This window comes from Microcebus murinus, chromosome 8 (genome assembly GCF_040939455.1).
Source record: "Microcebus murinus isolate Inina chromosome 8, M.murinus_Inina_mat1.0, whole genome shotgun sequence".
NCBI lineage: Eukaryota > Metazoa > Chordata > Mammalia > Primates > Cheirogaleidae > Microcebus > Microcebus murinus.
This window is the reverse complement of record NC_134111.1, coordinates 89,315,961-89,342,593: the sequence shown is the minus strand read 5'-3', so window position 1 is coordinate 89,342,593 and position 26,633 is coordinate 89,315,961. Positions and strand designations below refer to the sequence as shown.

Sequence of the window (26,633 nt, the reverse complement as noted above, 5' to 3'; positions counted from 1 at the left end):
CCAGGTGGAGGCCGGGCGAGGTGGCTCACGCCTGTAATCCTAGCTCTCTGGGAGGCCGAGGCGGGTGGATTGCTCGAGGTCGGGAGTTCGAAACCAGCCTGAGCAAGAGCGAGACCCCGTCTCTACTATAAATAGAAAGAAACTAATTGGCCAACTAATATATATAGAAAAAATTAGCCGGGCATGGTGGCTCATGCCTGTAGTCCCAGCTACTCGGGAGGCTGAGGCAGCAGAATCGCTTGAGCCCAGGAGTTTGAGGTTGCTGTGAGCTAGGCTGACGCCATGGCACTCACTCTAGCCTAGGCAACAAAGCGAGACTCTGTCTCAAAAAAAAAAAAAAAAAGACCCAGGTGGGGTGGAGGACTCCCCTGACACACAAACATTCCCTGGTGCCCCATCCCTTCAGCAGCTGAGTCCTCCGTAAGGCTGGGGCACAAAGCCTGTGCTGTCCATCCTTGGCCAGCTCAGAGCTGGGATGTCTGGGTACAGCCCCTCTCTGAGTATCTGTCCCTTCTGCCTCAGCCTCCCGCTGAGAGCATTAATTGGGTGAACTTCAATGCCTCCCAGCTCTCCCAGCTCTTACCTCCTGCTCCTTGCTTTCTGTTGATAGCAGCTTGGGGAAGCAGGAAGAGGGAATGAGGAGGATTGGGATTTGACCCCACCCTTAAGGCCTCCCCTCCTGCAGAGCCCTGAATTTGGTCTCCAGGGAACATCCCAATCTCTTATCTTTGCTCCCACCAAGTTCCATGTCCACATCCTGAAGCCCCCATCTGTGTCCCTCTAGCATCCTCTGGGGAATGCCTGTCTTCCCCCCTCCCTGAACTCTGCCTCCCACATTCCTCCCTGGCTCCTTTGCACCCTCCACCAGCAAAGATGAACACTCCAGCAGTTACCCCAAATGAGGGTGGACAGGGCCCTGCAGATCCCCAGGAGTAGGATTTTCCAGCCATCCTCCATCAGGTACCCCAGGATCAGAGACCCTGCAGGAGACCTGCCCCCTCCCAGGCCTCCTCAACTCCTGGGCTCAAGCAGCAAGAGAGAGGACTTGAGAATACCAGTCCTGATAGTAGCCACCAGGTGCTGCATAGCTGCAGAAGGTGGGCTCCTGGCCCAGGGCCTCATTTTCAGCTAGCATCCCTCCTTAGCCTTCCTCTCCAGAGCCAGGAAGTCTCATGGGTATCCAAAGACTCCAGGCCACCTGGGGACATCAACATCTTTGCACAAGTTAGAAAAAGGTGCACTTTTCTTGGAGTGGATTTCAGCCTTGTATGGTACACAAGCCTGCCTTAACCCTTCTACCTGGCTCCGGGAGAGCCAGGATAGGAGTGCTTGTGAGGGTGGGTGGCAGACTGGGATGACAGGGGATGGGGAAGGACTGGGAGGATAGTCGGAGGGGAAGTGGAAGGGGCCCACCAGGAATAGCCAGGATAGACTCTCAATGTCCTCAGAGCATGGCAGCTGTCCTGGCCACTACTAATGTGTTGGGACTGAGTGAGTGACAAAAGGAGTGAAAGGAGAGGGAGAAGGAGAGAGGAGGCTGGTGGGGAGAGATGTGGCAGTAGGAGAGAAAAGAGGCTGAGACTAGGCATAAGGCGAGACCTAGAAAGGGGTGGGGAGGCCAGATGAGGGGGCCACCCTAGAAAAGTTGCCAGGGATGAAGCCCCAGCACCCCGCCTGAGGCTTGGGGGCTGTAGAAAGGCAGGAAGCAGGAGATTCGGGTCTCTAGGGAAGAGTAGAGAGTGGGAGAAGGGGAGGAGGGAGAAGGCGCGATGGGGGGTGGGGGTGGGCAGAGATAAAGGGAGCAACGGCTGCAGGGCCCGGAGCGCAGCGACAGGAGAGAGGGAGGGAAGCGGAAATTTAAAAGTGAAGATGCAGATAACGCAGCCTAGAGACGGCAACCCGGGTGGAGGTTGGGGTGGGGGGAAGAATGGGAGGAGAGTGAGCGGCAAGGGGAGCCGAAGCAGACGGAAAGGCCTCTAGGGAGGAGGCTGGGGCCGCTGGGGTCCGGGTACACCCGCCCAGTCACTGTTTGCGGAGAGTCAGGGAGGCGGAAAAGAAACATGCTCGGGCCCCCATCAGAGCGCGCGGCCGGGGCCCATCCCCCGCGCGTCTCCCCGGCTGCGGGGCGCGGGGGGCTGCTGGGTGCGCTTGGCTGTGGCGCGGCGCGTTGGAGACTTTATTGCGATGGGACGATAAGAGGGGCGGAGGCGGGGTCCCGGGGGCCGAGGCGGCCGCGCTTTAATTAAAACGGAAATTGCGGCCCCTGCCCGCGCCGGGGCCGGAGGGTTCCAAGCGGCCCCGTAGCTGGGAGCGTTGCTCCAGGACCCCCCTCTATCCCCCGCCACGCCCGGGCTGCCCCCTCCCGCCAGGCCCTGCCGACCGGGCGCCGTCTTCTCCTCCCTGCCACCCGCGGTCCTCTCGGGTGGGGACCGGTGCCCCGGAGCGCAAAGCCTGACGCGCCCCCCTCCCGGTCCCCCCCAACTCCCACCGCCCAGTCCCCGGCGGCGATGAGACAGAGCGGCGCCTCCCAGCCCCTGCTGATCAACATGTACCTGCCAGGTACCAGGGACCAGCCGGGGGCTGGAGGCACCAGGACCTGGGGCGGGAAGTCTGGCTCCGGCATGGAAAGGGGGTTCTCGGGTCCAAAGGAAGGGGAAGCGGTCCAAAGATTTGGATTGCCGGGAAAACTGATGGCAATTTAGGGGGAACTTAACGGCAGAGAGAGCTCTGGGTTTCAGAGTGGGGTCTAAGGGACTCGAAGTGAGCAGATTGGGGGCCTGGGAGGCAAAGGGCGGGGGTTCAGGGGCCTGAAAGAGCCTGGTAGGGGAAGCAGTGGTCTTAGGCGTGGTAGGGGACTCGGTGCTCGAGCCGTGCGGGGAGGCTGTGGTCCGCCGGGCGTCGCCCCTGCGCTCTCGCCGCCCCTCACCTTCGTTCACCGAGCATTCGCATCCGCCCGGCCCTCCAGGAGCCCTCCTCTTCCCTCCGATGGGCTCTGCACGCTCCGGTTCGGCTGGCGCAATCCCCGCTCGGCTTTATAAGGCTCCAGCCGGCCCCTTCGGAAAGCGGATTTCCTTTTTCCTGGACGCGTTTCCTGACTTGGGCGCTACCGAGGGGCTCCGCGAGGCGCGCGCCGGGGCCGGACTCCGGGAGGAGGAGCCGGGTGGCCCGGGCCCCCAGCCTCGCGCCTGAGGACCCCCGCACCCCCTCGAGCCTTGGCCTGGGCCCTTTCGGTCAAATCCATAACTCCGCTTGGGTGTTCCTGACTGTTTTCTTCTGCTGCCGCAGATCCTGTCGGAGACAGTCTCTTCAAGGAAGGGAAGAGCCCGGGCTGGGGGCCGCTGAGCCCTGCGGTGCAGAAAGGTGAGCAGGCGGTCGCACTGGGCAGGCGGAGGCGAGGGCAGTGGATGGGGTGGGGAGCACAGGTCCCAATAGGACGGGCACTACCACCACCTGGGTAGAAAGCCAGAGTGATGTGCAGCCCGGGTTCTGGGAATCGTAGGGTCCTGGCCTGACTGTGGGGAGGCCCTGGGGAGACATTCGCTTGGCTTTGGGCTACTGCATCTCCCGAGTCCCAGGGCTGAACTTTCAGTCCAGGACAGACGGAGAGGATCCCATCCCTTTTTGTGCAAGCGTGTGGTTTTGCAGGCTTTGTGGCCAAGGCTGAGGTGCTTGGCGTCCTTTCCCTGCGGGCAGCAGGAACGCAAGTACGTACCACCCGGCAAGGGGACCCAGAGAATTACTCCCTGGCCACGCAGGGTTGCCCAACTACTAGACCAGAGCCAGTGCCTTCTGCTGCACCCTCCCGCCCTGGCCAATTCTGCGGGCCAAGTCTGCACAACGATTATAGTTGATTCCCAGGTTCACCACCGGTGCTCGTGCTCGAGGGTCGCTAAATTACTCTCTTGGAGGTTGGCCCTCCAGGCAACGCCTCCTCAAGCCCCACCAGTGAGTACCCTAGATCTTACCAAGTTATAGTTGTCACACACACACACAAAAAAAAAAAAACCGAGGTCAGCAACTGCTTTATCCAGACTGAAACAACGAGGCCCAGCAGGAACAGGTTTCTCAGCCTCTGATGTAGCATCCTCATTGGTGCCAGGTGCACATTTGTACCCAAATTTTCCCTCGCTTCTGACCCAACTGAACGACTGGTGACCTGGAGCTGTGCAGCTCCTCGCTGGGCTGGCTTGGAAACATTGGGATTAAAATTATTGGGGAGGGTAGCTAGTGTCTGGGTTCTAAGATAGTGGTTGAAAAAGGGAGCAGGAATTCATCAGACTCGATTTGAGGCAGTAACCAGACAACTTCCATGAAAACCTGTTTTAATCTGAAAGGGAGTGGGGTACTTGTATCAAGATGTTTATCTGCCTGTCTGCTTCAGGCTCCAAGACAGGGGAGCAGGAATTCTGGGGACCCCACTCTCTCACCATCCACATATCTGAGAAAAACCTCCTTGCTGCCTCCAGCAACCCCAAAATCCAGAGGGATATGAGCCAAGGCCAGGAGGAGGCTGGGAGCTGAGCACAACGGTTTCTCAGTCCTGTCTTCCCTCCCAGCATGAGCCAAATCGTGGCACCTTTGCATACAGGGAATCCCGCCTATTCCGAAAAAAGAGACCGAGCAGGAGCAGAGCCGGCGGCGCAGAGCTCTGCGCACCTGAAGGCGGCTACGATGGGGAGCCCCTGGGAGCCTGCCCCACTTTTCACGTACAGGGTGTCACTGTCCCTATTCCTGTCCGATGTGGTATCCCAAGGAAGTCGGCTGCCAGGCCATCTGAGGCGGGGCCTGTCCAACTGTATGCATTTGGGGACTGGGAACTCGTGGGCCTTGTCCTGGAGTGGCCGGGGTTGTCGTGTTGTAGGACAGCCCCTTCCCATCCGGACCTCTGGGCGTGGTCCAGCGGTTGTGCAGGCTCTCTCCTGAATAAGGGTGCCCCGCTGAGGTGGCAGTAGTGGCTGATACCTGGCCCCTGATCACCTTGGATAGCCGAATGCCTAAGTGCATCCAGGTGGAGGAAGAAATGCTTCTTCCTCCTCTCCCCCTAGTTTTCACAAAACCATGTGTCCAGGGGCTGCGTCCTACTAAGTGGAAGCCGCGCTTCCATTGTGCAAGAGCGCAGTAGTGGCTAGGAATGCTCTGCTGATCGGCCACTCCCTGGCCGGCCGCTCCAGCTGGACGAACCCTTTCCCTGCCCGACGCTGGTTCACCCCTACCCTAGTTCCAGCCTCCCCTTCCCGCCTGTGGCTGACCGCTCCCTCCCCACAGGCAGCGGGCAGATCCAACTGTGGCAGTTTCTGCTGGAGCTGCTGGCGGACCGCGCGAACGCCGGCTGCATCGCGTGGGAGGGCGGCCACGGCGAGTTCAAGCTCACCGACCCGGACGAGGTGGCGCGGCGCTGGGGCGAGCGCAAGAGCAAGCCCAACATGAACTACGACAAGCTGAGCCGCGCACTTCGCTACTACTACGACAAAAACATCATGAGCAAGGTGCACGGCAAGCGCTATGCCTACCGCTTCGACTTCCAGGGCCTGGCACAGGCCTGCCAGCCGCCGCCCGCGCACGCCCACGCCGCGGCTGCCGCCGCCGCCGCTGCAGCTGCCGCCCAGGACGGCGCGCTCTACAAGCTGCCCGCCGGCCTCGCCCCGCTGCCCTTCCCCGGCCTCTCCAAACTCAACCTCATGGCCGCCTCGGCCGGCGTAGCGCCCGCCGGCTTCTCCTACTGGCCGGGCCCGGGCCCCGCCGCCACCGCCGCCGCCGCCACCACCGCCGCGCTCTACCCCAGCCCGGGCTTGCAGCCCCCGCCCGGGCCCTTCGGCGCAGTGGCCGCCGCCTCGCACTTGGGGGGGCATTACCACTAGACGGGGCGGCCGGGAGCCTCCCGCAAGCCCAGAGCCCCGCCCAGCCCGGGCCACAGTCCCAGGAGGGGGCCTGGCGCCCCCCCAACCTTCCTTTAACCCAGATTTTACTCCACCTGCAGCACCTAGCCCCGGGGGAAGGGACCGGAAGCCCCCCAATCCCCCTCTAATACTGTATTTGTCCCCACCTCACCCCCTAATCCCTGGAGGAGGGCGATTGTCCCCACCCCTTGACTTTTACATTCTTCTAGGTCTCCAGATCCTGGAAAGGGGTTCCAGGACCTCCTCTTCCTTTCCTCTCCTCCCCTCACACCTTGTTCTGGCTCCTAAAGCCCCATCACTGTGACCCTTCTGTTTTGAGTTCCAAATCTTTTCTCACCTTTTCTCTCCTCCCCGGATCTGCCCCCAACCCAGCACGTGAAGGCCTCTCACAGTCCTTTCCAGGACCTGAGCGGCTTTGGTAAGGGCCACTGGCCCTCAGACACACGGTCCCCTTCCCCCAGTCCTCGCACTTGGGTAGGAGGGCCAATGTGTTCTACTCCCTTCTCGCCCCATTAAAGCTCCGAGCTCCCCGCCGCCTCAGCTCTGTTCTTTGCTGCACCAGAACCTGTCTTGGGGGAAAGGAGGGAGAGGCTCAGGCCAGGCCGGAGCAGAAAGACCTGCGGAGGAAGAGCCTCAGAGGAGGGCAAAGCGGGCTCGGGTGCTGCTGGCCGGCAGCCAGGCGCCCTGGCGGGTGGGCGCAGCCTACGAGGGGGACGTCCTGCTGCACCCCCCTCAGTCGACCACTGCGCCTCACCCCTCCTTCACCCCCACCCTACCGCACCCCATCCCAACTTCCTTCCCAGCAAGCTCCCACATCGCACTCTCCCCATCTCACTTGCCCCCACCTCATCCCAACCTCCACCCCACCTCGGCTCATCTTCAGCCCATCCTAGCCTTCCCTCATCCCCTCCCCACCCCCATCCCCTCCCCACCCCATCCCCTCCCCACCCCATCCCCTCCCCACCTCCATCCCCTCCCCACCCCATCCCCTCCCCACCTCCATCCCCTTGCCACCGCCCCTCTCCCTCCCGCTCTCACTTCCACTTTCTCTCCCACCCACAAACTGCCCCCTGCCCCCAGTATCTGTCGCTATCTTTTCTGTGGATCTGCTGCCTTGTTTTTAGAAGGGATCTCCCGCCCGCCCGCCTTCCTCGCCGGCGGCTCCCAGCCAGGCCAGTGGGGCACCCTCCTTCTCGCGGGTGCTGCGCGCCCTCTGCTGGTCGGAGGAGGCTAAGCCAGACCAGGTTTTGCACCTAAGCCACGTAGGGCTTTGTGTGTCGCGTGATGGCAATTCAGGTGCCTCACGACGCTGAGGACGCGAGGGCGTAGTTGCCTCCAGGCCTTCTTTGGCCTTCAGAGAGGAGGGTGCAAAGGGGAACTCTGGCCCTGCATCCTAGGTCTGGCCTGGGGAAGTCTGGGAAGGGGGTGGAGTGGATCATTCTCCTGGCTGGGCCCTTTCCCTCACCACCTAAAGGCCCTTCTGAATACTGTGCCCACCAGGGCCACGGGCCCAGTGTTCGCTTCCCACCTTTTCCAAACCACGTTGGCAGGAAAACTGCCTTAAACGCCTTCCCTTAGAGGGAAACAAAGCTAGTGAAGGTACCTAAAGTGGCAGCTGAGTTTTCAAGGCCAGCTCCTGCTCTCCTCCCCAGGGTCAGGGGTTTCTTTCCCTGAGGAAGGAAGTGATCTCTTTCTGGATCCAGGATCCTCCCAGCAGGCGAGAGAATGCCCTGGGCTCTCACAAGACAGCTCTGGAGAGTTCCCTGTGCCCTGTGGGCTGGAAGCCTGGACAATTAGGTACCCCTTCCCAAAGAGTGCTGATGAATTCATCCAGGTCCACCTAGGGAAAGAGTCTTTATTTATTTTCATTTTACTTGTCACTTTATTTTTTCTGGTTTTCCAAATAACATACTCAGTGTAGAACTTTGGAAAACACACACACAAGGCCTCTGTTAAATACTGGCTTGGTGAGGAGTGGAGATAGGTACAGAGAAATCCCCTGTAGTCCCATCACACAGAGGGCTCTATCGATAACTTTGTCATGATCTCCTTCCTTTTCTTTATGCCTTTGAAAACTTAATGATACCCTACTTTAGCCATCTATTGTCGGGGCATAGCACATTCCACATCATTGTGCACCACAGGCCTCGTGAGGAGGGAGTAGGCTCCTATATTCATCAAGTCAATGAGCCAGGGCAGGAGTCCAGACTGGTGAGGGCCTCAGTGACGTGCATGGGGAGGCAGAGAGCCTCTTTACAGCCCTGTTTGCAGGGGGCAGGAAGCCAAGAAGAAACACCCTGGAGAGACAGAGCCAGGATCCACAAAGATCTGGCCTGCTAAGCATTGTGGGCTGAGTGTAACATAGTAAAATTTCTTAGCAAGGAGTGCAAGGCCCTGTTCTTGGATCTTTAAATGATCTAAGAGGATCATTTAAACAACAGAATCATTTAAACAACAGGAGGCCAGAGTATGAGCCTTGGTAAGGGTGTGGCTCAGTAGAGTCTGTGTGTAAATTAGTGATGTGTTAGTCAATGCAACATTAAATGGGAGCCTGTAGCATGAAATGCAGGAAAATCCTTGAGATCTGAGGAGGCATAGATGAAGTTATGGCACCTGGGATGAAGGAATAGATCCACTTCCCAGAATTACTGTGCAGTATTAGGTAATACTTTCAGGAGAAGACCAAATGGAGGACACATTGTGTAGTGGACCCAGCAAGTAACAAGGAAGAACATTGGAAAACCAACAACAATGTGAGATGTAGTCTGGAAAATCAACTGGGGAAAGGGGGTTGTCCTCATTTATTCAAAGAACTGTCCTGAGAGAGAGGACCTAGATGCATGTGACTAAGGACAATACTGGGACACGTGGTTAGAGGCTCCAGTAAGACAAGTCACCTTGATCTAATGAAGAGCCTCTGCCATGGCACATGCCAGGTGAGTTCTCTGTCACCAGAGTGCTCAGCAGACCCTGCATGAGAAGTAGAGAGGGAGGTGGACCAGGTGACTTCTCTAACCTTGAGACTGTGAGTCAGTAAAGGAGAGGATTTCAGTCATTGCTGGGCAGCTGGAGGAGATGTTAGATTAAGGGATCTTCCTACCTATGAAATCACATCCTGAAAGCTCTCCTGCCCGTCTGTTCTTTCTTGTACACATAGCCAGTTTGGGAAGCTAAGATATAGGGCTGGGAACCAGAAAAGCTGAGTTCCAGTTGCAGCTTGGCAACGACTTGCTATGTGACCTTCAGGAAATCACATCTCTTTTCTGGGATTCCATTCCCATCCCATTAAAATAATGAGGCTGAACCAGGGATTTGCTAACTCTGCTCTGTGGAACCTTAGGGGTCACCTAGGTTCTCTCTGTTCCAAAAAAAGAAGAGCTGGGAAAACGTCTGTCAAAGACGACTGATAAGGTCAAATCCATCTTAAGAATCCTATAGATGGATATCATCTTCTCCAGTCTGTCTCAGCCCTGGGAGCTACCTTGCCTTTGTGATGTCCCCAAGCCCTGGGTTACTGTGGTGCTTGGAGGACTCTACTCCACCCAAGCCTGGAAAAAGCCACAATCTTTTTTTTTTTTTTTTTTGAGACAGAGTCTCGCTTTGTTGCCCAGGCTAGAGTTAGTGCTGTGGTGTCAGCCTAGCTCACGGCAACCTCAAACTCCTGGGCTCAAGCAATCCTGCTGCCTCAGCCTCCCAAGTAGCTGGGACTACAGGCATGCGCCACCATGCCTAATTTTTTCTATATATATTAGTTAGCCAATTAATTTCTTTCTATTTATACTAGAGACAGTCTTGCTCTTGCTCAGGCTGATTTCGAACTCCTGACCTCCAGCAGTCTGCCCGCTTCAGCGCCTCAGCCTCCCAGAGTGCTAGGATTACAGGCGTGAGCCACCCCGCCTGGCCAAAGCCACAATCTTAACACATTCAGTTTCCTGATGATCCAGTCCTGTCCTCATTGACCTTTAACCCCTTGATCCTTGGCCCTCTAAGGTATCAAGTCCACCATTGCTTCCCTCTCCCAATCCAGGGTCCAGCCCCTCTTGCATTCCCTGAAGTTCTGAGCCTTTTTCCTATCCCCTCACTCAAGTTACTGGTGAAAACATGGCTCATTCCCTTCCCCCTCTTCATATGCTTGCACTACAGAGTTTACAAAATGCTTTCACTTTCATTGTTTTATTGATCCTCTCCAAGGTTAGGGAGAAAGACAGGCAGGCATTGTTTTATCTGCTTGGCGGATAAATAAGCCAAGGCTCAAGATGTTAAATAACTTGGTTTGAAATATCAGGGCTTGTTCTAGGACCTGTGTCTTCTGGTTCCTCTGCCAGGCCTTTCCCCACTGCTCTGAGTGACTTCTCTACAGTCCTGAGTGGCCCTTGATCACCTTGTTTTTAGGATCACTCCCTCGCAGAATTACACAGACCCATGTCTCTCCTCCGGTAATGTGTGCTCTGTGTGACTAAGCTCCGCCTGCCATCACTTGCAGATGGACACGAGGACATCCGTGTCCACACTGCTGAGACCTGCACGGTCACAGAGCAATGATGCTACATTGGGCCTCGAGGCTCACAGAGCCTTTTCATATGCCGGGCTCACGTGACCATACACAAGCATCGCAATGGGCTGCTGTGATGTACTTTTTCCAGAGCCTTCTGCTCTTCTGCCCTTCACCTTTCCTTCAGTGTGTCTTCAAAATCTACCAAAATGCATTTAACTTGTTCCTTGAGCTATTTATAATCCGTGTCAAGTGGATCTGCTGATAATAAAAATATGCTTTATCATTCATTGAACCTGACTCTGTGCCAGGTTGTGCCCTATGCTAATGCTTTACAGGTGGTGTTTCCTTTGACCTGGCCATGACCTTGCCAGCTGGGGATGGTTATCTCTACTTTCAGATGAGGAAACTGAGGCTTGGGGAAGTGAAGAGTCTACCCTAGCCTGACTCCCATCCCTCCAGACCCCTTCTTCCTGGGCCTTCCTGGTAGCTTCCTCCTCCTGTAACCCTGACCCACTGCTTCCCCGTGGCAGGTGTTCACCACCTACAATGGGTTATGGAGAACAAACTGACAGCTTATGAGTGTCTTTTGTTGGGCCCCCACCTGATAAGGAAGCACCTTTGCTCCTGATAAGGAACAGAAACTGTTTTGCTACCCTAATGCCTTTTGTACCCTTCACTTTCCCAACTGTGGCCCCGCAAGCTTGGAGTAGATCCCTGTACTCTGGGGTCGGTGGGGGTCTGACTGTACCCTGACTTGAGTGGCATTTCCTACTTTGGTTTGGCCAGCAGGATTTCCCTGTGCCTCTTCTCTGTCCTGGGATGGTGCAGCTCACGTCTAGAGGCAAGTGGCTCAATGTCTCACTAACAGAGAATTTTTCTATGTCTGAGAACTCTCTCTCACTGGATCTTGTTTGCTGTTTCCTTTATTCCTAGCATAATTTTCTTTGTAAACAAAAGGCAACATAGCTTGGTGGTTAATAGCAGGGGCTCTGGGCTGGACTTCCTGGGTTTGAGTGCTGGCTTTGTCACTTACAAGCTGTGTGACCTCAAGCAAGTTACTCTTTTTTGGCCTCAATTACCTTATGTGTAAAATGGATATGATAACAATGGAACCTACCTCATAGCCTTGCTATAAAGATTAAATTATTCTATAAGTATATATCAGTGCATTCTATTAAACAAACAAACATGACCCAAACCCAAGCAAGCACCTGCCTCCTCCTCATCCTCCCTAATCCTAATCAGATAGCCTCCACGTGCCCTGGGAAAGAACTTGAGTGGCCACGCTTACTTTTCCATGCCAGTCTAGACTTTGTCCTGGGCCCATGTGGTGAACTTCACCAAGAACCAGCTTCTTGACTGATTATGGATCTACAACCACCACCGCAAGGGTTGGCCTCCTATGCCTAGGACAGCCTCCACTTCTTTGTGGAGTGACAAGAGAATGTATTGAATTTACCATTATAAGATCTCAGCTAGGTGCTAGCCATGTGACTTTGGGAATATGCCTATACTATTCTGAGATACAGTTTTCTCATATGTTGATAATAGTAATACTTACTTCCCATGGTTATTGTGTGGACTACTATATGAAATTTGGAGATGAGAAGTTTTCTTATTACAGCAACTAACATTACCTTAACTAATACCCAAATTGCATTTGCTTTTATTTTTATTTTATTTTTTAGAGGCAGGGTCTTGCTCTGTCACCTAAGCTGGAGTGCAGTGGCACGATCTTAGCTCACTGCAGCCGCCAACTCCTTGGCTCAAGCAATCCTCCCAACTCAGCCTCTAGAGTAGTGCACCTGGCTCCAAATTGAATCTGATCTCTACAACAGCCTTCAGAAGTAGATATTATTATTTTCCCCATTTTAGAGATGAGAAAACTGATCCACAGAGAGGTTAAGCACCTTCTCTAAAGTCAAACAGAAAGGGCAGTATAGGATTGGAGCTCAGTCTGATTTAAGAGGCATTGAGTTCTCTTAACCACTAAGGATGGGAAAGAAATTAATATGCTAAATTATTACCTCCTAGAAGTAATAATAATAAGGGCTAATACTTACTGAACATTTATGTGCAGGGCACTATTCAAATAGCCTTACATTCATTTACTCCTTACAACCCTCTGGAGTTGGTTCTAGTATTATTCCCAGTCTATAGATGAGGAAAACTGAGCACAAAATGTTAAATAACTTGCTTGGGATCACAGAGCTAGCATGTGTTAGAGATGCAATTCACACCCTGTTAGCCCAGTTTGCACTCTCTCTTTCTGCCCACTATTTCTTCATTCTCACTAACAGACTCTGGCATTCTGAGAAGCCCAGGAAGTGTCAGGACTATATGTCCAAACTCTAGCCCACACCCAGAACACGTTCTCAATTCCAGCACTTACCATGGGTTTTAGATGAAACAAAGTGAGAAATGCATTTCAGAAGTCTCATGGCCAACTATGACCCTTGCACTTATCTCAAACAATATGGTGGAGTAGAAGGAACCCAGATGGATGTGGCTTCAAACCCAACCTCAGTATGTTCCCTGTGGGATTGTGAAGACTGCTTACTCTCTCCAGGCCTTAGTGATCTCATCGTAAAATGGAGATTATACCTACCATTGTGCTTTGGTGCAAGGATGGAACATGTGCCTAAAGTGTCCAGCACAGAGGGCTGCTTCATTACTATCATCCCCCTCAGCGCCGATTTCCCAGAAACAAAGACCTGCCTTGCAAGCTGATACCATTTCCCATCAGTCTGATCTTCCAATTCTATACCCCAGCTCTTCCTCCCTGAGTCAGAGAAGCTCCTTTCTTGAGTTTCCATCCTTTTTGAGGCTGCAGGAAAAGGAAGTAGCTAAAGGAGGCTGGAAGGCCGGGATCTGAGCATTGGGTTCCTTTTTCTGGAAGAGGAGGCCAAGTTGCTTAGCAACACATCAGATGCTTGTCAAGGAGGCTCCAGGCAGCACTGTCCATTTTGTTCTGCAGGGTGGAGAGATCTGGGGCACTGCTAGGTGGTGCAATGAATGGGAAAGGTGGGGAGTGGTCCTGTTATCATCTTCCCAATACCCTAACCCTTCCCCTTGGTTTTCTACCTTTAACACACAGTTCTAGGGTCTGTCTTGCATATACAACTGTGCAACGGCCAGTTGACACACACCTGAGGGCCGAAATCGGGACTATTTTTTATTTATTCTATGCTTTACAGCTTATAGATCACATACACAGACACGATTTCACCTAATACTTCCAACAGCCTCTTTATTTTTATTTTTTTTTTGAGACAGAGTCTCGCTTTCTTGCCTAGGCTAGAGTGAGTGTCATGGCGTCAGCCTAGCTCACAGCAACCTCAAACTCCTGGGCTCAAGCGATCCTCCTGCCTCACCCTCCCGAGTAGCTGGGACTACAGGCACGAGCCACCATGCCCGGCTGATTTTTATATTATATATATTAGTTGGCCAATTAATTTCTTTCTATTTTTATGGTAGAGACGGGGTCTCGCTCAGGCTGGTTTTGAACTCCTGACCTTGAGCAATCCGCCCGCCTCGGCCTCCCAGAGTGCTAGGATTACAGGCGTGAGCCACCGCGCCCGGCCTAGCCTCTTTAAAAGTAGTAAAGTTTTTATAATTCCTACGTATCAGACGAGGGAAACAAAGTCACAAGATTCTACAGTGAGAAAATAGCAGAGCCCAGATTTGCTGTGAATCTCAGGATATGTCCACTACATCCTGTAGCATGGATGTTAGTACAGGCATTAGCATACACATGTGTGTGTGCTATTCTTAGGGCCGAGTGTCCAAGATGCCCCAAGATGCATCTGTCCTCACCCCTGATCACAAAGTAGGTGAGTTGTAGGTGCAGCCCTCTCAGCTGTTCTTCCTTTCCTGTTGGCCCAAACCAGTGGAGGGATCCCTGGAGTGGAGTCCCAGGAGGGACTCAGGAATGCTGCTGTGCTAGGCCAGGCTGGTACAAGCACCTACACACCGGCAACTGAAGCAAGTCCTCTGACTGGCATTCCAGAGAGAGGCACGTGCATCCCATTGGGACCAAGACTTGGCAGCAAAGAATAAACACAGTCACCAGGCCACAGGATAGCTCATGGGAGATCTGGTCCTCAGGGCTCCCCACTGCCTCCAGGCCAGCAGAGCTGGTCAGAGCATCCCAGGGCCCCATTCTGGACTTTCTATCTCTGTCCCTTAATCTCTTGTCAATATTTATTAATAGTGCTGACTACCATAGTCATAGTTGTTTACCCCAACAACAGTAATATTGTCCTTCCTATCATAGACATTTGATAGATACAATAAACCTGAGATATTTGTTTCCATCTGATAGATAAGAAAACTGAAATTCAGAGAAGTTAAATAACTGTCTTAGATCAGCAGCTAGTACATGGTAGAGGAGAGACTCAAATCTCTGAATCATAGTCTTTTTTTCGGCACATTGTATCACACAGTCTTTAAATATCAAGTAAGGAGAAAGTCCCATGGAGGGCATTCAGCCACCCCCTCCTATGTCCCCAGATTGCACACACCCAGGACCATGTACTCCAACATGGCTAAATTGGTGCTCCACACAGGACAGGCAATTTGAGTAATTATTTTGGTTAAAGTTTTATCAACTTCCTAAAAATTGAGATGACTTACTATACAGCAATGTACACAAAACAGAACATTCAAATGAAAAAGCAGTTGGTGAAACATGAGAAGCATTCCCATAAAAGTTAGGGACAAGGCAAGGATGTCTTTTTATCTCTTTTAACCTTGTCATCACTGCTACCACCAAACATTGCACTGGAGATCCTAGTCAATGCAATAAGACAGGAAAAGATAATATGCTATGTGTACATACTGGAAAAGAAGATATTAAAATGTTCTTGTTTGCAGACAATATGATTGCTTACCTAGAAAATCCAAGACAGCCAACTGCAAAACAATTAGAACTAATGAAATGCCAATAAGGTATAATATCAACATACAAAAAAATCTACAGTTTTCCTATAACCCTGTAAAAAGAAGGAAAAGAATTGGGAATAACAGGTTTACAACAGCAATGAAAATATGCTCCCAGATCAACCAAATGAAAACATGGGAAACACCTAAGTGAAGAACTATAATTCTTCACTAACGAACATAAAAGAAGCCTGAATAAATGGAGAGACTGAGCATATTCCCGAGTGTAATGACTCAGTCTTGCAAAATTGTCAAATCTCTCCAAATTGATTTGTAAAAGTGGTGCAGTCTCAATCCAAATCCCAGAGGAATTTTATGAAACTTGACGGGCTTGATTCTAAAGTTTTTCTGGCCTATGTTTAAGAATAGACAAGGTAATTTTAGCAAAAGTACAATGAACATACCGAAAAACTAGTTACTAAAGGTGTGGTTTGCCACAGCAATAGTTAAGTAGACCAATGGAACAGAATAGAACCTTGGAACAGATTCACGTATGTGTGGGAATTTCATAAATAATAAGATGGCATTCACTGGGGCCAAAGCAAGACTGTTAAAAGGTTGGTACAATTTGCTATTCATTTGGGAAAAATAGTTATATCTTTATTTCTCACCACATACAAAATCAAATTCCAAAATAGATTAAAAAATGAAATAAAAATTCTATAAAAGTATCAGAATAAAATTCAAAGAAGTTTTAATATGCAAATTAAAAACCAACTAAAAAACCCAGCATAGGCTGGGTGCAGTGGTTCACGCCTGTCATCCCAGCACTTTGGGAGGTGAGAGGGGAGATTCACTTGATGCCAGGAGTTCAAGATCTTGCCATGGGCAACATAGCAAGACCCCCATTTCTACTAAAAATAAAAATAGCTGGGCATGGTGGCGTATGCTACTTGGGAGGCTGAGGAAGGAGGATTGCTTGAGAGTTCAAGGTTGCAGTGAGTTGTGATCATGCCACTGCACTCTAGCCTGGGTGATCCTGCAGGACCTTATCTTTATTAAAAAGAAAAAAACAAAACAAGTCAACATAAACCAAGAACAACTGAAAAGAGAAGAAAAATGTAGAACATCTGGGAGGAGTTATTTACCACAGTTGTGTTCTAAAGACATATATTTAGTCCTACACTTATTAGCAATCAAACACAAACATGGGAACTGTTACCTTTTTAGTTCATTTATTTATTGTCCAAAGGGGATAAATGGGAAAAGGCCTGACACATGAATGCTTATCATAACATCATTTATTGTATTAAAAAATTGGATACCACTTGAATGAACGTCAGCTCTTATTCATTGAGAGCCGACTGCATGCCAGATGTTGTGCCAGTTCTCATTGTTTAAAGGATATGAACAAGTGAATGTAAAGAGAAAAACTTCCCCTAGCTTTGTTATTTGAATGAAGGACAGTGAGTCTTCTATGGAACTTATGAAAAAGATAGACCAGTGTTCTTTAAATGATCTTGAATGGAACCTTGTAAGAGTATGTACATATGTGTGCTCTGCGTGCATGTATGCACCATATATGTGCTGTGTGTGTAGACACACATGCTTGCTGGGCTAGATAGGTGCCTAACCCGTTTATTCAGCAAGGGACATTAGCAAACTGTGGAGATCTGAAAACAGCTTCAGAGGTAGGCAGCAAAGGGACTTTAGAGATGTGTGACAGAGAAGGTGGACAAGGCTGTACACATGTTTCACCTTTGCCAGATACTATCAGCCTTACTTTTCCCCTCTTCCCTCCTCCTCTCTCCCTTCCTCCCACCCTCCCTCCTTCCCTTCCTCTCTTTCTCCATTTCTTCCTTCCTTCCTTCCTTCTCTCTCTCTCTCTCTGTTATCTTTTCTTTCTCTCTTTACAGCTTTTCTTCTTTTTAGGTAATAATAATATATTTTCAGATGGGGACAAATCCTATGAAAAAAATAAATCATGGGTATGTGATGGAGGGTGACAGTGGGACAGGCTGAGATTAATTTGGGAGATGATAATAGGAAGGAGTGGCCATTATCGAGCTCTAAATGACAAGAAGGGGACAGATGTTTAAAGGTCTCTCTTCTCTCTCTCTCTCTCACAGAAATGGGACCAATTATAATTTTGTAATCTGTTATTTTCACTTTGTTATGGTCTTCTTTATGTCAATAACTACATATTGATGTATAATTTTTAATGATCCATAGTATTGCAATGAATATTAACTTATCACAATTTACATAATCTCCTGAGGTTCACTTAGGTAGTATCCAATTTTTTAATTATGATAAACAATGTTATAATAAGCATTCATGTATCAGGTCTTTACCTACTTATCTCCTTAGGGCAAGTTTCTGGAAATGTGGTAGCTGGATCAGAGAGTGTGCTGCCTTTCACATTTTCCCCCAAAGACTGAATTATCATGTTCATTTCCCCATGCTTTTCCCATGGTTGTAATTTTCCATTTTTATAATATTTGTAAGTATAGGAGATGCGATATCCTATTACTGATTTGATTTGAATTTCTTTGGTCAATAATAAAATATATTTGTGTTTATCAATTGTTTACATTCCTTTTTGTGAATTACCTCTTCACAGTTTGAAATATTTTTCTATTGAAAATTATATTGTGTTGCAAATACATTCTCTGTTGGTCACTGGTCTTTCAATCTTGTTTTTCTTGGGAGGATACAAAATAAATCAGGTGGGGACAAATGCTGTGAAGAAAATAAGTCAGGGGTATTGTGACGATTTTTTTCTTTTTGCTTCTTTCTCTACTTCTTGACATTCAAAAGCCTAAATGGAGTCAGATGAATCAATCTTTTCCATTAAGATCTCTCTACCCCTAAAAAGATGTTCTCCAGGCCGGGCGCTGTGGCTCACGCCCGTAATCCTAGCTCTTGGGAGGCCGAGGCGGGCGGATTGCTCAAGGTCAGGAGTTCAAAACCAGCCTGAGCAAGAGCGAGACCCCGTCTCTACTATAAATAGAAAGAAATTAATTGGCCAACTGATATATATATAAAAAATTAGCCGGGCATGGTGGCGCATGCCTGTAGTCCCAGCTACCCGGGAGGCTGAGGCAGAAGGATCACTCGAGCCCAGGAGTTTGAGGTTGCTGTGAGCGAGGCTGACGCCACGGCACTCACTCTAGCCTAGGCAAGAAAGCGAGACTCTGTCTCAAAAAAAAAAAAAAAAAAAAAAAAGATGTTCTCCAACTATCCCAAGATGCAACAATAACAACAACAATAAATAACCCATATTTTCCCAAGTATTTTCTATTTAACTATTGTCATATAGTAATTACTGTTTTCTAATTATACAAACAATATACTAATATATTTTACTGGAAAAAATTAAACTCCACAGATAAAGTGAAAGTCCTTTAGACAACTTCAATTACAATCCCTTCCCAGAAGTCACTTAAGAGTGATGTGATATATCTCTTTCTCAAGCTTCTGTTAGCCATACACACACACACAGAAAAATTATAGTTTAGTTTTGCATAAATGATATTGTATAATATATATTTTTATGCACATTTAATTTAGCTCCATATTTTGGAGATCTTTCATGTCAATACCCTCATTCTTTTTAACTAAATACTATAGTATTCAGTAATTTGGATGTATCAAAGTTTATTTAACCCCTAAGCTACCAAAGGATATTTAAGTTGATTCCAACTTTTCTCTGTCCAAACAAGAATACAATTTTTAAAATTCTTGTCACTTCTCTTTGTAAAAATATTCAAGTATTTCTCTGGCATCAATACTATAAGTTGGAATTCCTGAGTAGAAAGGTATGTACATCTAAAATGTTAATTGATACTTTCAAATTTTCCCTCTTCTAAGGCTTTTTATAATTTTTTTAGAAAAATTAAATCTTTGACCAATTTGAAATTTATTTGGGGGTAAAGAATGAGGCAGTATTGATCTTTTTCTTCATAAAAATGACTACCCAGTTGTATCAAAACCATTTACTGACTAGCACATTTTTCTCCCAATGAATTTGAAATGGTACCTTTATCATATATTAAATTTCCATGTATGCCAGAGTTTAGCTTTGGATTATCTATTCTGTTCTACTGATCTGTCTATTCCTGTACCAGTGCCATATATTTCAGCTACCTTAGCTGTATAACACATTTTAATACCTGATAGGGCAAGCTCTTCATTGGTACTATTCTTTTAGAGTTTTCCTCATTTTCAGTGTTTTCTGGGATGATATGTAAATTATTTTTTTAAAGGAATAACATGTAGAAATGTTGTGATGTAAAGAAATATCTATTTCTCTATATTGTTTATTATGGCTCCTCCTTCCTTTTAGGTTGTCATATATGAAAATACAGAGAGACTAATTTTATGATTTATGGGCTTGAAGCTAAATATTAATCACAGAAGACAATGATTAAGGGGTGTAAAGAAAAGGGGGAAAAATCTAAGTGAGGAGAGTAATTATTTTGGGCAATATCTCTAAGCAGGAAGAGAATTTGAGAGAAGCCAATTGCTAAAAGGACAGTGGGAAGAATCTAGGGGAAAAAACCCAAAAAACCATGAAGCCTCTAACTGGATCAGGATGATTTTAAACCAGAAACTAAGAGATTAAGCCTGAATACCGAGGAAAAAAGGGCTGGGGTGAGAAGTCAGCCAACCAGCCTGCAATTGCAACAGAGGCCTGCCTCTAAAAACTTCGTTGATATATTAAACTAAGGAACTAAGGTCAAAAGAACTTGAATTCCAACATTATGTCCTGTGGTTTATCTATATTATACCCAATCTTCCATCACAGTGACCTAAACAATTTTTCTACCCTCATCTGCACTCCTAACCTATAGATGATCTTTTTGTACGGTATGTGGCAAGAAGCTGAGAGTGAAAGTCATGGTCATAAATAAAGGTCTTTGAAGTGTTAATCTTGCTGTTTTGAGACTACTCACAGCAAACATTGTGATATACAAAGAGGTCAGAAGTGCCACTTAAAGTGCAGTACATGAAGAAGGTCGGGTCCCTATACCAGGCTTCCAACTATCCCTGTCATAATGACATAACCAAAGGGGCTGCTTTGGCAGCCTCCATTGTAGAAGCCTTCCAGAGGTGCCCATCTGGGTGCTTGAAGCAAGATCCTAGTGGGTAGAGGCCATAGGATGTTCTCTTGGATACTGCCAGATGCTCTGGTTGCAGGGCACCCTCCTGGCAGGCAAAGCAGTTACCATGACAACCCCCCCCCCAATCTGTGATTTTTTTTTTTTTTTGTATTTTTCCTTTTCCAATAAATACCAAGGTATTTCAGGGACAGGCAACCATGACTCTCAGGACAGAATGTCCTCTACTCCAGGAAAGGGAGGCAGGGATGGAGGGAGTGGAGATGTGTATATGTTATGACTGATGAGCTATCATCAGTATAAATGCATTTGTGCCCCCATCTGGGTTAAAATGTGTGCCTTGGGTTATGTGTCCCTGCATGTAATAGCACGTATCATGCAAAGGGGTGGATCACCTGTTACCTGCCATTTGCTTTCCTGCTCCCCTCTCCCAGGCCCCTGTGCTGGAGAATCACTCTAGCACTTTGCTGAGGGAAAATGCTGAGTCATGGCTCCAGCTGGATTTCTGTCTTCTATCCTCCGTCGCCATTTTTTCCTCAGTCTACCCCTCTCCCCTGCTGGGCTCTCTCTAAAACTCTGGGCCTTCTTTAAACCTCATCATCAGCTTGGACTCACTTTTCCCACGATTACTCCTGAGCAGTAAAGAAGGCGCCTTACTCTGTTTCTGCACTTACTCCCTTCTCCCCTCGCCTCCTCAGGAGACTGTTCTGGGCCCTTTACAACTGCCCCCTCCTTGAGAAAACAGGACTCTGATCAAGTTTGACCCAGGAGGCTAATTCTTCCACGTATTCATGTTGATCCTTCTACAGTCCCTCCCCTCCTAATCGGATTATGGCAGTGTCTCATGCCCTGGGGCATGGCAAAGAAAGTGGGATTTAACTGGCTACTACTCACTGCGGCTTTTTTCTCACTCTAGGTCTCCAAGTGTCAGACCACAAGTTCCTGGACGGGCGTGTGTGTGCAGTAAAGGGAGGATGCTGTGTCCCCGCTTTCAGGGGCAGTATCTAGAGGCCTCCCAAGGACAGGAGGATGTTTGCGGGTGTCTGTAGGCTCTCAGGTCTCTTTCCCGTCCCCTTTAGGTTCCTCTAACTCAGAAATTCCAATCTAGAAGCTAGTCTCCCTAACTAGCTCCAAATAAGGCGGACCAGGATTTTTTTTTTTTCACCAGCCAGAGGTAGAAGAGTGGAGAGGCTGCCCCGCCCGCTCAGTCTGGTTACTATGGCGACAGCCGCGGGGTGACCCAAGTGATCCTCCCTCCCTCCTCCCAAACCAAAAGAGATGACGGCATCGCGCTGACTGCGCCAAATTCCAGCCAATGGGCGGCTGCTCCCGCCTCCCCTTCCGCCAGCTCTCCCCCTTCCCCCACCCCGGGAACTCGATTCACAAATCTGGACTCGGGATTTCCGGCTCCAGGCCGGGTAGAAGGGCGCTGGGATGAGGCCAGGGGAGAGTCGAGTCCTGTCCTCCCAGGAGGGCAAGTGGAAGCCGACATCCTTGGGTTCTCGGGCTAGACTTCTGTGACTCGCCGCCAGAATAGATCACACCCTATTCCCAAATTATCCGGAAGACCTAGTTGAGGCCGAGTCCGCAACTCTTCGTGCCCCCACAGGCCGCCCCCATGCCCCGCCCGAGCGCGCCCGTCAGCACCACGGACAGCGACCCTGGGCCTTGTCTTTGCCTGCCCCACTAGGTTCTCTCCCTCAGGATCCTCGTGGCGCGGGCGGCCACCAGGGTCCGAGTCGCGAGCGCTTTGCTGAAGTCAGGCTTCCTTTGGCCATGAAACTGAACAGGGCGCTTAGCCATGTGGCTAAGAAGGCAACGGGGACTGGGCAAGGATCTCAGGCTACATAGCGCATTTTTCTCTTCTTTCAATCCTGGAGAATGGTTTCCATCTCCCCAGCAGCCTGGGTCCGCACCTCCTTGGTGATGAAAGGCTAGGCTCTGAGTATCCAGGAGGAATGGGCCTCCCAAGACTGCCCTATGTGGGCGTGAGACTGAAGCAGCTTGGAAGCGACCCATTGTGAGGGAACCAAGTGTGGTAGTCGGGCCCCACTTGAGAATGGTGAACACAGACTTAGGCCTGGCTTGACTCTTGACCACACAGACACGGTGGAGAGAGATTGGGGAGGAAGAGAAAAGCAGCAAAAACGACTAGCTAGTTCTGCCTCAACGGGTCACATCATAGAAGGGGAATAACTGCTGTCCTCATCACGCAGTCCCTATGTGGCCCAGGCATTAATGGGGAGCTAGGTTAGACAAGTGGGAGGTGGGAATGGGGCGACGGATTCAGCTTTATCACTAGGCCTCAATCCTTAGCTAACTCACTTCACTCTTTACCCTCTGTAAGATGTAAACTAATGGTGGGGATGGGGAGGAGTAGCAGTTGTCAGGGACTCTATCTCCCCCACTAGACCCCTTTTCTTGCCCTCTTGCCCTTCTCATGACCAGTCCACTCCCACTCCCGCTCCCGCTCCCTCCCTCTTGGGGCCCAAAGAAAGGCCGGCGCAAAACCATCTGCAGGCGCTTCCAGCGCTTTATAGTTCTTTCCGGGGCAGACGGACAGACAGACAGTGTGGCCCGCGCCGTCGGCCCGCATCATTGGCACCGTGGACATGGCCCCAGGCCCAATCCAGTCCCTGGTACTCCCCTGGAGGATTCCGGTCCGCCCCAGCTCAGCACCTCGGACAGTTCCAGGCCCAATCTTCCCCCCTCCCCCCTCCCTCTGAAAACAACCAAATAAATTAAAAGGCGGGGGGGGGGGCATGAAACCTAAGAATGAGAAGAATAAGGAAGAGGGGCACCCCTCTTCCAGGGTAAGAAGAGTTTTCTTTCTCCTCCCACCAGTCCGTGAGGCGCCGCTGCTGGGGTGGTCTCCCAGGTTGATTAAGCCTCCAAACCTCAGCCTCCTGAACGAAGCCAGCAGCCCCTTCCCCGCCCCCCGGCTCCCAGCATGCAACACGTTGGAAAAGGTGGGGAGAGGCGGTGGGGGTTGAGCGAGGGACCATCCCGGTGCTTGTCTGGGCGCCTGGGGCTGCAGTGTCTCGCCGCACCTCAGTCCATTCAAATTAAAACTAACGTTCCCTTCGCTCTGGAGAGGGGGGTATGGGGACTCAGTCAAGGGAAGAAATGCAGGTTGACACAAATGGAGGGGGAAGGTAGACAGGAGAGAAGATGGTGACACATGATAGGAGCAAGAGAAAAAGACGAGGAGGTAGGGACACAGGTGCAGGAGAAACGGGGCAGTAGGGTACAGTCAGGCAAGGAGTAAGACGGAGATGGAAACGCACACACCCAAGGAACTGAAAATGGAAAAGGCGGAGTGGGGAGGAGGAGACTGGGATGCAGACAGGAGGAAAGATGAAGACAGAAACGAGGTGAGGAAATGGACAAAAGCAAAAGGAGATGGACTTACAGACACGCACAGCACAGAGCAGAGACGGGGAAGACCCAGGCAGAAATGGAGAGATGGGGTGCAGACACACGGAAAGGGTGAGGTTGGGGATGCCCTCCCGCTCTCATCCCCCCTCCCCACTCCACGCCCAGCAAATCCAGGCCCCTCGGCCTCTGGTGTCCCAGCCTCCACCTTCCCCTGCGGGGCAGGAGCGGCTCTTCCTCGGCCAGGCTGTGTCGCCTAGCGGCGGTAACAGCAGCGGTGGCTTGATGGTCCCGGGGGCGTCCGAGTGTGTGTCGGGGACTGGGGCGGGGGTCAGGCGCGGCCCCTGGGTATCCCTAGCGGTCCAGGTTCATAGTCCAGTGCTTGGCTCCGGCCGCGCAGCTGTCCCTGGCGGCCGAGGGGGCGGCGGGCGCGCCCCCGCTCGGTGGACCCCCGGCGCTGGCGGCGGCCTCGCCCTCATTCTTGAGGTCTTGAAAGACCTGCGTGAAGAAGTGGGGGTCGGCGTTGAGCCGCAGCATCTGCGGGCTGAGCCGCTGGATGAGGCGCAGGCAGCGCTGCCAGAAGCGCTCCTTGTCGGGCTCCACGAGGAAGGGCTTGAGTGGGTAGGAGATCTCGTTGCCCATGTAGGAGTAGGCGAGGTAGAGGCAGGTGAGGAAGGCGGCCTGCAGCTCGGCGGCCGACGCCAACTCGTCCCCACGCAGCGACTCGCGACACAGCAGGTACACGAACACCAGGTTGGCGGGCGTAATGAAGGCCTGGTCTTGCCAGCCCTGCAGCAGCAGCGAGCGGTCCACGCCGCGGAACCAGCCGACCAGCTCGCCGGGGCTCAGCTCCTTGAGGCGGTAGCAGCGTCGGCACACGAAGTCGCCCAGACAGCGCAGCAGCTCGCCGGTGGACGCCTGCACTATGACCCGTCGCGGCGAGCCACCAGGCACTGGCGGCGCCGCCTGCGGGGCTGGGGGAGGCGGCGGCGGAGGCTTTCCCCCACCCGAGCCCGGCGGCTGGGCGGCAGCGCTGGCCCCCGACGGTGGCTCGCAGGTGGCGGCGGCTGCGGGCACGGTGGGCACTGGCACAGCCAGGGGCTTGGCGGCACCGCCGCCGTCCGGGGGGTCCCGGCCCTTGCGGAGAAGGTTCTCGCGGTTGCGTTGCTGGACCAGGGGGTCGGGGCCCGTGGATGCCGGCTTGGGTGTCACCTTTTTGCTGCCTTTCTTCTTCTTGGCGGACGCGGCCACCAGGCGCTTCCAGGTGAGCGCCGAGATGAGCACTGACGGCCGCTTAAGCCGGCTCTCGCCTTTGCCGCCCTTGCCCACTGGCGGCGCCCCGTAGCCCCCCAGCGCCTCGTCCCCCGCGGGCGGCGCCTTCTTTTTCTCCTCGGGCAGCCCGCCGGGCCTCCGGCCTTTGCCCGAGGAGGCAGGGGAAAGAGACAGCACCGTGCCCATCCTGCAGAGCGGGACCGGCGCCCGGGCTCCGGTGGGAACCGCGGGCGGCGCCGCTGCTGCTGCAGCCCCGGGGGACCCGGCGGTGGGGGGCCTAGCCCCGGCCCCGGCGCGCGGACTGGCGGGGGAAGGTGGCTGCTCGGCTGCTCGGCGGCGGCTGCTCAGAGTCTGAGCTGCGCCAGCTGCAGCGTCAGCCCCACCCCTTGGGCCCCTTCTTTCGCGGCGCCGCGCCCCGCCTCACGCAGCCAATCGTTGCCCGAGCTGCCCTCGTGACCGGCAGCTCCTCTGACCAATAGGATATTGCATGCCAATCTCAAGTCCCGCCTTACCTCCACCCTCCAGCGCAGGTCCTTTCCCTTCAACTGAAGGGGGAAAGAGGGAGGAGGTGGTTGGTGGTCGTGATTGCTAGAGGCCCCTTTAGGCTCAGAGCTGAGGAGGGGGAGTGGCTGCGCCCACCTTCTCCTCCAGGTCTTAGGGCTTGGGTCAGCTTGTTTTGATGCACTGGATTGTGGTGGCAGAGAAACCGTGGGAACAGCCTTCTGTCCACGCACCTTTGAGTATGTGTAGGGGGTCCCAGCTAGGTCGCGCTGCACTGTCTCCTCCAATCTGGTCGGTTTCAAGCCGCTCCTCCCGCCCCCCAGGTCACTACAGAGGGCTGCAGGCTGGCACATTTTTTTTGCTCTGCTTGTGAGGGGTGCTGGCATGGTGGCCTTCTCAGAGGTCACAGCCCCTCTTCCTTGGAGGTCTTTGCTTGGGGAGGAGGAAGAAGAGGGAGCAAAAAGACCCTCAGATGTGTCCCTGAGGCCTGTTTTCCAGCCTGATTCTCTGCAGCTGAGCCCGTGGGGCAGGCCCTGGGGTGTGGTCCCTGGGAAGCTCTTCTTGGTTGGTTGTTCCCACAACACACACTGATCTCACACTTGAGTGGGTGATGGATGGTTGGTCCCTGCGGAAATACTGGAAATTGGATTAGTTGGTCTCCCCAGTCTTGGACAGTGGATGGGCCTCCTGTGTAGAGGGAGACTGGCAGTGTTGGACTAACCTCCAGCCCAGACCTGGGCCCTGGTTAAGGTGGGTTTTCCTCATTAAATGCACCCTGCAGGTAAGGTCCCAGCTTTCTCTACCCCCACGCTCAAGCTGTCAGGCTGGGTCCTGCCCACTTCTCTCCGGGTCTGTCTGTTCTGTTCTCAGTGCCCCCAGGCCCTTTGCTCTGGGTTTTGGGCTTTCTGGGTCTTACCTGAAGGTCCTGAGCCCAGCCTCTTCGGGACCTGTTCTATCTGCCTTGTAGGACCGCGTCTACCCTTCTCAGAGCCTGCTCTCTGTGGCTGCCTCAGTATAAGAGTCTTCCAGCTTCTTAAGTGGGCCTTGGAGGTGGATGTGGGTTTGATGGTGAGAGAAGGCCCTGCCTAT

At 51.7% G+C, this 26,633-nt stretch overlaps 2 protein-coding genes across 2 annotated transcripts; one reads left to right on the top strand and one right to left on the bottom strand.

Moving 5' to 3' along the window:
* The first annotated feature begins 2,507 nt into the window (after positions 1-2,507).
* FEV (FEV transcription factor, ETS family member) lies at positions 2,508-5,858 on the top strand. The gene is made up of 3 exons (XM_012740126.2): positions 2,508-2,559; positions 3,286-3,360; positions 5,266-5,858. Exons 1-3 carry the CDS (start codon positions 2,508-2,510, stop codon positions 5,856-5,858), a joined length of 720 nt encoding a protein of 239 aa, XP_012595580.1.
* Positions 5,859-22,905: 17,047 nt separating this feature from the next.
* On the bottom strand, positions 22,906-25,395 carry CDK5R2 (cyclin dependent kinase 5 regulatory subunit 2). Its single transcript, XM_012740312.2, has one exon. It carries the CDS (start codon positions 25,227-25,229, stop codon positions 24,126-24,128), a length of 1,104 nt encoding a protein of 367 aa, XP_012595766.1. The 5' UTR covers positions 25,230-25,395; the 3' UTR covers positions 22,906-24,125.
* Positions 25,396-26,633: the final 1,238 nt, after the last annotated feature.